The sequence below is a fragment of the Rhamphochromis sp. 'chilingali' genome, assembly GCF_963969265.1.
Source record: "Rhamphochromis sp. 'chilingali' genome assembly, chromosome: 10".
NCBI lineage: Eukaryota > Metazoa > Chordata > Actinopteri > Cichliformes > Cichlidae > Rhamphochromis > Rhamphochromis sp. 'chilingali'.
In genome coordinates this window covers 28,109,859-28,122,428 of record NC_137937.1, presented here as the reverse complement: position 1 = coordinate 28,122,428, position 12,570 = coordinate 28,109,859, and the positions used below count along the sequence as shown (strand labels likewise).

General features: G+C 38.5%; 1 protein-coding gene across 2 annotated transcripts in view; it reads right to left on the bottom strand.

The window, feature by feature from the left end:
• The window catches only part of kcnip3b (Kv channel interacting protein 3b, calsenilin), a 66,892-nt gene that overhangs the window by 9,982 nt on the left and 44,340 nt on the right, over positions 1-12,570 (bottom strand). The window contains exon 1 of one of the 2 annotated variants that reach the window (XM_080894522.1): positions 8,482-9,887. The exons of the other annotated variant lie outside the window; for it this stretch is intronic. Coding sequence (XP_080750648.1) covers positions 8,482-8,587 — 106 coding nt within the window. The 5' untranslated portion in view covers positions 8,588-9,887. Of the gene's footprint in view, positions 1-8,481; positions 9,888-12,570 lie in introns of those variants that run through there. 2 annotated transcript variants of the gene reach the window in all.

Sequence of the window (12,570 nt, the reverse complement as noted above, 5' to 3'; positions counted from 1 at the left end):
CTCTATTTCGACATCACTGGACTCTCTATAGACACCTGTTTTAATCCATCTGCCTCTCACAGTCTCACTCTTCTCCACTGCCTTTTCCTGTCTCTGAAACAGTGTCAGTCACTCATCACTCTTTTTATGTCACATTTTTTTCTTGATGATTCTTTATTTAGCTCTCCCCCTCTGCCTTTTTAATTGACTGCCTGTTTTTTTTTGGTTTTTTTTTTACCCCGGTGATCTGTTGTGCTCCAATGAATGTTACAGGATTTTTTCCACAATTAAAAGCAGGGTGTGATGGTCCAACTCCCTCATGAACGTCAAATGCTTCAGATGAGAGTAAAAAATCCCCCCAAAAAAATCTGGATCACCACGTTAATCCACAGGAAATCCAATCACACAAAGAGGAAGCTCAAATATTCTCACACCACATAGATTAGGTTTTTGGCAAAAAGCTGAAGCTGGCTTGGGATTTCTCCAGTAAATATTATTCCTGTCGTCAGTGATAACAATAAAAAAAATTATCCAAAATTCACAAGGAGGTGCATCAGGAAAATCCACCACAGAACAAATGACTGATGCTGTGCAGCTTCCTCCTCTATAGCCTCCCTCCATATCACACCTTATTCTCTGCTAATTAACCTCTGAACTCCTGAGGAAGCAGAGAAAGTTGCATTTCTCCCATTTCCATCAAAACAACCTCAACACGAGACCGGAAAATACATCAAATCAGTGCAGGACGGCTTTAAATAGGCATGGCTGACAAAGATTAGAATGATTTCTGCTAAATGTGACAAGCGGAAAAATAATTTGCCTTTAAGGACACAGAGAGGGTGGTGACAAAGGTCAACAGGTGTCCTGAATCTCATTTTCCCAGTCATCTCCGTGATCCACTTTCTAATTGTTCCCCCGTCTCTCTTGGGATCTGCAGCACAGATTTAATGCCTCGGTGGAGTCCTGTCACACACTCATTCTCATGTAATAAAGAAAAACAGTGAGACAAGGCTCCCTCAGGCCCTGTGACACTTGTTCAAAGCTCATTTTACTGTGTGCCTCCCTCTAGTGGAGACTAAAGAGACAACATGCACAAAGTGCATGATGTAATATGAGGATGTAATTCCATAGACTAAGAAATTGTTTTTCTCTCCATTCACAGTTATGTCCATGCAGACCTTCTATAATTTCCTACTCATTCAATTTGAAACTTTAGCAATAAAATCCAGCGATAAATCATAGATAACAGAGTCTACCATTAGTGGATTGTATTAACTCCTAAGATCATAAGATGCAGCTTCTTAAGCATATTGCTCTAAATAAACAGCATTAACTGAAAGTGACATTCATCTCACATCATTTGTTTTTCAGATCCTGGAGGATGGAGCCATTAAAATAAGAAAATAATAATTAAAAATGACAGCTCTTACATTAAGCACATACGGGGCTGATTGATGATGCTGGAGGTGACCAGGATGGACAAGATTAGAAATAAGTACATCAGAGGAACAGCTCAGGTTGAGCAGTTTGGACATGTGCAGAGAAGGCAGGATGTTAAAGATGGAGCTGCCAGGGAGAAGAAGTTGAAGACCACAGAGAAATCTCATGGATGTAATGATGGAGGATCCGCAAAGGGAAGATATGGCAGAGGAGGACGCTAGAGACAGATCTGCTGTGGTCTGATAGTTCCCTCAACTCATTCGCACTTTTATAATATTGCTGCTCAAATTCACGGCAGGCTAAAATGACCTTTAGGCCACCGGGAAATGTTTTGGTGCTTCCACTTGCCAGTCCACTACTGCCTGCTATTTTGATTTTATTGATTCACAGTTCAAATAAATCTTTTTATCTTTTACTGTGCCTTAGCCCCTCAGCTCATCAGTGATCTGAAACAAACAGCATTAAAGCTCCTCTCACTTTTAGTTGATTGCCTTCTGATTGGCTGCCCCTTGCAAACAGAAGGTGGGCTGATATTATAGAAGTCCAAGAGTAGAAAAAAGTGTCAAAGCTAAAGTCTAAACCCTGAGCTTTCCTTTCAGAGGAATTAATTGCACATATGCTGAACTTATTTGAAACTTTGGCCATATTAGATAAAACAAGAAGAAGCACAGTAGGTCCTGTTTAACTGAAAGCATTTTCTAAATGTACCAGCTTTGGGAAATTGATGATACGAATCATAAATTCTGAGTAATTTATTAAATTGATCTAAAGGGCTTCTAAGAAACATGAAAATGAGCAAAGAAACCAGAGATGAACAGAGTGAAATACTCACTTCCTCCTTATCTTTTCTTACCGTACACTGACGCCACTTGCCACTTAAAATATCCAACACAAACCGCCAGTAAAACACCAGATACTGGTATCAGAAAGCCCCGAAATAGGGCTCATACATCTTTAAAGCCAAGGCTACCTCTGCCATCGATTTCATCCCAAAATAGGTCCTGGACTGATCCCAAAAATCGACATCAGAGAGCACCGGCCTGAAAGGTCAGTGGTTTGGTTTTAGATCACATCACTTAACTGAACTATAAGCACACACACATTTACACAAACACACACAACAAGTGCCAATGAGTGAATATTTTTCGTAGGGTGAAATCAAAGGAGCTTTTGTTGAGTGCTGATGATATAAATAATTCATCAAATAGGCCACGGCATCTTCTGATTAATAAGCGACCACTAATGTATTGCTGATGCTAAATGTGGAATGTTTTAGCACATACACAGTACCAAAATGGATTCTGAGATAGCCTCCTGATGTGGTTTAAAACATACTTTAATAGATATTTGCCTGTCTGGTTCCCCCACGAGATTATAATCAACTCTGTTGTGAAAACACTGAATTAATGAATATTTAAAAAGCCTGTTGTATTGTATTCTCAATGATGAAACAACGAATCTTTTATAAACACAACTTAAACTCAAAACGTTGAGGCAGGAAAATGTGAAAAGAAAATTAATATCTTAAACTGCAAACACAAAGACAGAAAAAAAAATGAGGCGACATAGAGATCAATTAATTTCAACAAAACCTCTTGGGTTACATCTAAGGAAGACCAGTTCAAGGACCAGTCCTGCTTGTCATCCAGATGTATAGGGATTGCACCAGTTGTGACTGAAAAGTGGTGCAATCCCAGACAAATTAACTCTCAATTAATATTAAACTGTGGTCTTATCAAAACATCCATAGTACCCGTCTTTGTTGCTGCTGATGGAATCAACACACTCTTGGAGCTAGAAGATCTTTACCACCTCATACCACAATACCTGTATTCACTTTAGATTTAACTTCCTTTAGCATCACACTTAGATTTTGATTTATTGAGCTCTTGACTTTCCATTTACCCCACACACACACACACACACACACACACACACACACACACACACACACACACACACACACACACACACACACACACACACACACACACACACACACACAGTAGCATGAATGTAAATGACAGAAAAAAAAACTCACTCATCACTCATACACCTGGAAGAAGTCACACTGCCAGGGAAATTAAATTAGTGCACATAATTGGAGCTAATTTTTCTGAATTTCAGGAGCTAGACTCCACCCAAAACACTCCTCTTCCGGTCATATGTCTATAAATACCTACTTGCACCACACACACATTTATTCTTGTTTCACCCTCTCTCTGCTCTTTGTCTAGTTTCCACCCGTCTATCCCAATGAGGCATTCCCTAAACCGCAGCCCCTCGTTATCAATAATAATAACGAGAGGCAACTGTTGTGCTTTGATGCTTTATAGATAAAACTGGACTGGATTGAATTGAATTTAACATTTTGCATTTTGGGTTGGTGTCCTACTGACATGAATTAAATAACATAAACAAAATACAAACTTTCATTTTTATTGCATATATAGTTTAGCTTAAAAATGTGGATTAAGCTTTCCTGCCATAAGATCCCGATGCACATATTCAAGATTTAAAAAAAACAAACAAACAAAAAACCTTAACTGAGTGTGAGGGTGCATGATTTAAAGGGCACAACCACAAACCCTTCAAGTTGCTTCACTGCATGCTTCTTCAGATACATACATTTCTCATTTCAGCATTAAACAGTAGTATTTTTATATTAATATTAATGTTAACTTTACAGTATTAAAGCAAAAGCTGATTAAAATTTTGTATGTGGTGTTACACCAGTTCCAGTTCATTGTATTAAACTGTAGTAACTGTTGTAATCAAGTGGTTTAAGATCAGGTGACTGACTTGGCCATTCAAGAATATTCCACTTCTTTGCTTTAATAAACTCCTGGGTTGCTTTGCCTGTATGTTTTGGGTCATTATTGTCTGTATAATGAAACACTGGCCAATCAATTTGACTGCATTAACTGGATATGAGAGGACAGTACGTCTCGGAACACCTCAGAATTCATTAGGTTGCTTCTGTCCTGTGTTACATCATCAATAAACACTAGTGTCCCAGTACCACTGGCAGCCATGCACGCCCAGGAAATCAGACTGCCTCCACCGTGTTTTACAGATAATGTGGTATGCTTTGGATCATGATCTGTTCCACACTTTGCCATCATTCTGGTAGAGACTGATTATGGTTTCATCTGTCCAAAGAATATTTTTCCTAGAACTGTGCTGACATTTTTAGATGTTTTTTTTTTTTTTTAAGAAAGTGCAATCGAGCCTCTCTATTCTTGAGTTTTATCAGTGGTTTGCATCTTGCAGTGAGCCCTCTATATTTACTTTTCATGGTAGACTTGGATATTGCAATGCCTAACCCCTGGAGAGCATTGCTCATTTGGTTGGCTGTCTTTAAGGGGTTTGTCTTCACCATGGAAATGATTCTGCGATCATCCACCACTGTTGTTTTCCATGGACGTCCAGGTTGTTTTGTGTTGTTCAAATCACCAGTGCTTTTTTTTTTTTCTTTCTCAAGATGTACCAAAGTGTAGATTTTGCCACTCCTACTATTGCAGAAATTTGTCTAATTGTTTTTTTTTTTCTTCTGTTTTTGCAGGTTAAGGTCGGCTAGTTTCACCTGCATGGAACACTTATTTGACTGTACCACGTCTTTTCACAGCAAAATCTTCCACATGTAAGCACCGCACTTTAAATCAACTCCAGGCCTTTTATCTGCTTAATTGATAATGACATAATGAAGCAATTGCCCCACCTGCCTATGAACTAGCCTTTAAATCAATCGTCCAAATACTTTAAAAAAATGGTGGCACATGTTGAGCTGAAACTCCTAAACCCTTCATCCAGATTGAACATGGATACCTTCAAGTAAAAGCTGAAAGTCTACACATTATGTCCATCATATAATTTAAAATGGAGTATGTTTCAGTAAACGGGTAAAAAACAACAACAAAAAACCCCCCCAAACAAACAACAACTTGTGTCAGTGTCCAAATATATATGGACCTAACGACCTAATGTAGAAAAAACTTAAAATCCATCCAACTACAATAGCAGATATATATTCCACTTCCTGTATCGGTGATGACGCAAACATTCTGGTGACAAGTACTTAAAGATGATTAAGGCAATTAGAAGATGATCCAGGAGTGGGATAATGACACTGCAGTTGGGAAAGTCTTAGTGGGAGATGTTGAAGTAGGTAGTTAAATAGATGAAGGCACATGATGGGAATTTTGGAGGCTACTCAGGGATGGCCAGTGTCCTTCAGGGTCCTGGAGGAGTACTCGGGGCTCCATATTTAGGCGGTCTCAGAGAAAGCTTGTTCGATACTTTATGTATAATTGATGTGAAGTAATGCTAAACCTGGGTGTAGGCTCTAGTATTGGAGGAGAAGAGGAGGAAGAGGCAGAGGTGGTGTTGGAGGAACTGAAGACAGTAGAGATTGAGAGGAGTGATAAATTATGTAAGGACATTACTAGCGTTTTTGTTGAATTTATTACTTATGATGCCGAGCCATATGAGAGGCACTAATGTGCCGACTGGAGCCTTCCGGCTGTAATTGTCTTGGCACAGTGACTGTAGGGCACTCTGACTCGCTGGCCTTCAGCCCAAAACTCTAGTCAAAGGGAAAAAATGCATCATTCAAAGAGCAGTGTCTGATGTTTCTTTTGCTGTCCTAAAGGTACGCTGCCTGTTAGCCCTTCAAGGCTTCACGAAGTATCAGGCATAATAAAAGCCCATTAAACTTTTCAACTCTGAATATAACATTAGAAAGAAATGTTAAAAGCCCCCAAATATTACAACATCTACAGAATTTCGAAAAAGAAAAAAGGGAAAAAAACATTAGAAGTACTTTAATTGGATTTTTGTACTTCACAGACAAAATGTGAACAAAGACTCAACAGAGACGATGTAGTCGTGACCTTTTTTCCACTCTTCACTCAGGCTTTTTTCAAAGACCCTTGTGCTATAAATAAGGCTGCTGAGGTTTGTCAACATGATGTCAATTTCTGATTGAAACATAAAAACTAGGACATTAATGCTTTTGAACATTGAAGTGAAAAAGGTCATGCACTGTTATCTTATTTGAAAAAAAGCACACAACATCTAAGAGTTCAATATGTTCTGTCGAATGGGCTCAAGTTCCTCCTAGCCGATGTGTCTGACTCATACACAATATAAAACTTCGATGTAGCTTCCAGATCAGAAAAATAAAGCCAATGCAAAGTGTCTAAAAGCTGTATTCAACATGAAAATTACCAGATGGAGATAGCTGTGGTTTCAAAAAGATATTTGGCAGTATAGAAGTTTATTTCTGTCTTGTCCTCTGTCACCTACCTCCCCTGTTTCCTGCTCAGTCACTCATTCCGAGTCATATTAAACCTTAAAGCAAAGGTTCCTATGCTTTTGTCACTTGAAAGTAATAACTAATAAGAATAACGTATAAAGCTTAATATTGTATGGTTGTTATTTACATAGCTCTCCTACAAATGCTACCCTGGGGTAAATGCGTTTTTTGGTTAAGAGCACATTAGCTGTGCCACCTATTCATAAAGAACTTGAAATAAACTGGACTCCAATAAATATGAATTAAACATTTTGAAAAGTTAAATTTCAGTATCTTAAATTACTCCTGTACATGTGTTTCATAATTTGTGAACACATGCTTTTACCTGTGTGTCTGCTCTACTTATATATGTATATTTCTTTCTTTATTTTTATTTTCTTTTTTTTTTTCAATGAGTGTTGTAATTTCAAACATTTATTTCTTATGATTTAAGCTCACAGAGTCATGCATATAGAAAAAGTAAGCTTATTGTTGAAATTGCACTCCTTATATTAATATATTAACAAGTAGTTAAAACATCTTTGCACTGATAGAAAGAGGACTTTCATTGGTCCATTAAGCTCATACTGGACTGTATGTGGCCCACTATGTAAAATAAATTTGACATCTCTGATCTGAAGGGCTCATCAGCTGCTAAACACCACAGTTTCTTCGTCTTCACGTCTATGTTTCATGACTTGCGTTTGTACTTTTCTGTGATGTAATCTAGACAGTATAAAATAAACCAAAATGAACTTATCTTAGTTAGTTATAGGAGGCAGTGTGGACATCACTATTTGATCACTCTCCAAATGATTGACATCCACTAAGAAAGACTACAAATACTAGAGTTAAATTTAAACCCTTTAGATATGCTTAAAAACCAGCACAATGGGTCCTGTTGGTTATATTTGTCCACATATTATTTTCATATATTGTCTATAAACGTATTAATACTTAATAAATATTATTAATCAATTAACATGTAAGCAACAAGTTGTAACTGTTCCAAATTTCATTGGTGATAACATTCAAATGCAGAAAACCGTTGATTGGCTGAAGCGTACAGTTTATTAAAGATACAGTGATTAATACTGGAGTATTATTTCCTGTGTTAAAACTAAGTAATCAGAAGTCTTGGATAAGTCCAGCTGTGTTTACTAGGAGACAGAGATTAATCACAGAGAAATCTGATCATGCGGTGGCGGCCTTTAAAAGTCCAAAAGTTCTTAAATGTCAATTTTTCACGAGCTCATCCTGACAACTTTTTCTTTTTTTGGGCAACCCTTTACACAGTTTGTTTTGCTAAACTCTCAAGGGAGCAGACTATCTTTATTTTCATAACCAAATTTGGAAACAAGCAATGTTATGTAAAGATTTTTGTAGAAGTGTTTCCATAATGGCATGCAACACCACAGTTTATTACATAAACCATAAACCGCATTAAAGCCTCATAACTTAGAATTTATACGCAGTATACAAACATTTAATAAATGATTTATAGCACACTATAATGTAAGCAGGTACAAGTGTTTATACATGCACATGTAAACAGTAATAACTCATTGAGTGGAGGCTGAGGTCTTATAAGTTCAAAAGGCAACATGATACAACTCAGCGGTCTTAATGTAACGTTATAATTGTTGATTGATTATTATTAAACACTTTTGATATTATCATATAACTAACCTACAGTGCAGTGCACTCAGGCAGTGCTTAAAGGTGTATAAAAGTTTACCCAGCAAAGGCTGCAGGTGGGCTGTTACCTTCAAACAAGGACATCGGCTCCAGGATCCCAAACTGCTTGAGAACTGCCATGAAAAGGATGATGACCACGCCGATGGCGAAAAGCTCCATGCCCTGGATCCCCATGACTTCAGAACAGGCAGGAGCCCACTCAGGGCCAACCAAGCCCCCGGGGATAGATGAAAGAAAGCTCGGGTTGATGCGAGTTAGCGCTCTACTCAACAACAAGCGGTGTCAACAGGGATGAGCCAAGAGGCAACAGGAACCGGCCTGGTTAGTGGGTGACTGCATGAAGCTGTCTCCAGGCCCAGGAAGCAGCATGAGAACCAGCTGGATGAAGGCTCCTCTAATGTCAACACTGATGCTGAAGTGGAAAATATGTGGAGGCTGACATATATGGAAAATCTTCCTCTCTGGACCCATGAGAAAAACTGGGAGCTGTGTCACAGGCCATTTATTAGATCAAGTTAAAGGAGACTTTTAGAGCTCACAGTGGAAAAGACACACGTTACTACTCAGCCTCTTAATCCGGCTATTATCAGTCTTCGCTGCATAGCGTGGACTAATAAATCACATCTTGGTTTTAGATTAAAATGTCATTTAGAAAAAGCAAAACAATACGGTGCAGCGTCGGTGTCCATTTTCATGAGTTTGCACTCATTTACTAGGAGAAAGTCAGACTGAATAGGACAGGCTTATTGAACAGAACATCCAAGAAGAGAACGTGAAAAACCCAGGTCTTCTCATCTTCCATGCCATAAAATGGCAAAACCGCATTAGAGATCATAAATAAATCACTCCATTACAATTTCGAAACCGCATGAGCAATCTCTAAAACCTCAGCTCTGGAAACAAAAAACACTTCTTGTTTTATCTGCAAGCTGAGAACTATCTGACTCTCTAACCTCAGCGGTATCCACTTTAAACGGACCGTCCAGTCAAGACGGAAAAAACTGAACTTTGCTCAAAATAAAAAAATTCGGATGAAACAACAATCTACCCCGAAACTGATGGGACTTACTTGATGTTTAAAATCATTTAAACAATCACTTTTTTCTGCTCTCGTACTCTTACAATAGGAAGTAATCCCCACGTCCACCATTCAAGCGTAAATTGAGCGTCCACAGTTAAGTTTAAACTTGGCATCGCAGTCCACTCTTCATTGTTTGGCCAAATCCAAGTCCAGATATGGAAGAGTAGGACCCCTGAGAGAACATACTAAGAGCAGCAGCAGCAGCAGTGTCCGGGAAGGGAAATCCTGAGAAACTGAGAGTCGCTGTGGGGAATGAATCCTCCCCCCTCAGTGTCTGCCTCACTCGCATGCACTTTCCCACCCCTCTCCTCTTTCTCTGCAGCTTCCTGAATTAATCTGTTGCTGTTTCTTGCTACAACTTTTCACCCCTCAGCTCAGTTGCTCCACCTTAAACCTTGTGCACATCCCGTCCTTCTACTTTTTTTTTTTTTTTGAACCTCTGGGTTCCTCCTTTTCTTCCCTCTGTCTATATGTGCTCTGGAGCTTTCAGCCTCCTCCTCCTTCCCTCTCTATCTCATCCGTTGTTCCATAACTATGGCCAATAGCAGACTTTCTCCCCACTCTGTTGAGCTCTTTTATGCAAACTATTCATTCTGCATCCACCTTTTAAGGCTTAAAACATTTTGGGGAGCAAATTGCAGTAATGCTCATCTTGAAGAGCCCTCGATAAATGGCCTCTGATAAAGAGCTTTATACTGTCAATAAATAGCTGCTATCCGCATGTCACTTTGCGGCCGTTTTGCATCTCTTCCGTGGTTGTTTTTTCTTCCTTTTCTGGCTACTTTATGTTTCTTTGTGACAATTTTGCACCTTGTTTTTGCAGATATGCAGTATTCCTTTTGAACATGTGCCATCTTTGTATCAGCTTTCTGTATTCTTTAATTGTTTTGCATTTTTTGTGGCTACTTGAGTCACTATGTCGTAATTTCTTGCGGTTTTTAAGCTGTTTTCCCTTTTCTGTGTTCCCATTTTGGTCTATTTTGCATCTGCTGTAGGTGTTTTATTTTTCTTTGTATTCATTTTGTGAGTGTTTTACTTTTCTTTGTGATGTTTCTGTACCTCTTTGCAGTAATTCTACATCTTTTTGTGGTTATATTGTGTATTTTTGTAATTTTTCTTTTTTGGTCAGACTGTATTTGTGTTTGTTTTGCATCTTTTTTGCAAAATGATTTCAGTATCTTCTTGTCATTTTGAAATTTTTGTGCACATCTCTTTTTATAATAGTTTGTTGTGTCTTTGTGGCAACTTTGTAAGATGTTTTATTTTATTTTTTTTATTCTGGTACATGTTTTTAGTTATTTTGTACCTTCATTTTGCATCTTATAGCTTTTGTGATATTATTATATTGTTATATTATTTCATTAATCCACATATGATACACATTACACCACTGTGGCTCTGCCAGCTCCATTACTGTCACCATCCTCAGCTGATCCTGTTTGCATATGAGGGCTGGAGTCAAGAATTCGAGGTTGAGCAAACGCAGAGATCAAATAGGAACATCAGCCTCCCTACACGTGTAACTTCTTGATCTTTCCACTTATCTGTTTTACTCTGAATCAGACGTATAATGAGTCCTAATTATGCATCGCTAAACCATTTTAATGATTACACAGAATTACTGGAACATGGTCCACAGTTTGCCAAGGATAACATGGAAAAATATAATTGAGTGAGTATCAGCGTGCATAAGTATGGTTGTGTGAGTGTGTGTTTAGCAGGTCAAAAGAGGATAACTGATGACTCTGCATTTGCTAATGCATCAAGATAAGATGTGTGTGTATGTGTGTTTGTGCGCGTTATTGTATTGACTTGGATGGAGAAAGGAGATGCAGATGGGACGCTGGAGTGGGAGAGATCAATATCTCTGTGGTGAGGTGGTGGAGATCCCCTCTGTTTTTCCTGCTTTTTGTGAATTTAACCAGAAAAACCGAGGTCACCTATCACTGACAGAATCACGTCACTGGTTACTCTGTGGTGGGATTTATAATGAGTGTCAAACTTACATTTTTCACACAGCTTTGAAGGAGGATTTGACAGGAGACAAGCAATAATGAGCCAACATTAAATACACACACACACACACTGCATGCATGTATCTGGGCATGTGTGTATACTTATGAATAATTGTGTATGGGTCTATTCTGAGAAAATATCAATGCTGGCGGATTTCCGTGTGTGTGTGTGTGTGTGTGTGTGTGTGTGTGTGTGTGTGTGTGTGTGTGTGTGTGTGTGTGTGTGAGAGAGACCATTAGGACACTAACAGGGTTTAAAAGGTAGGCTTGTTGCTGATGCTGACACAGCAGTCGGTAAATAGGAAGAGAGGACCCAGACTGTTTCCTCTGAGTCAGACATATCAGCAAAGATCTACTGAGATTGGAAGACACACTTAAATAACACTTAAGCCTCTTCAGTACAATAGCACCAATTCACAAGAAATGACTCCTTGCTTCACAAGTTTTAATATTTACATAAGAAGTTTGACCAGCGACTAAAATTAGAACTTCAAGCTACAGATTAGAACACAGATGTTATTGCCTGTGCGCTGACGTTGCTTACCAGTGCACCACCGTGCTGCCCTCAAATATGGAAGCAATACCTTTTCATAGAGTATAAAGAGACAAAAACATAATTTACATGTAGAAATTACTGGCTATTTCATTTGTTACACCTGTTCCAATCACAACCCATGCATTTAGCTATGTAGAAATAATTAAAATGACCTGCTGTAGTTCAAACTGAGCATCAGAATGGGAAAGAAAAGTGATTTAGGGGACTTTTTATAAAGATGTTTGTTCTATACTTTTCGAATGTTTCATAATCTTGTACCGTCTCTGTTCAGAAAAAAAGAGATGGTCCGGAAAAAAAGTGTGAAAATGGGTGAAAGTGCTTTGTTGGTGACAGAATAACTGCTCGTTACAACCTGGTATACAGAAGATCATTTCTGAGTGCAGAACACGTCGAACCTTGTAGATGATGGGCTACAGCAGAGAGAGACCACACCAGGTGTCACTCCTTTTAGTTAAGAGTAAGAAAACTAGAAGCAACTTCACTAACAGACTGATTCAATTCCTAA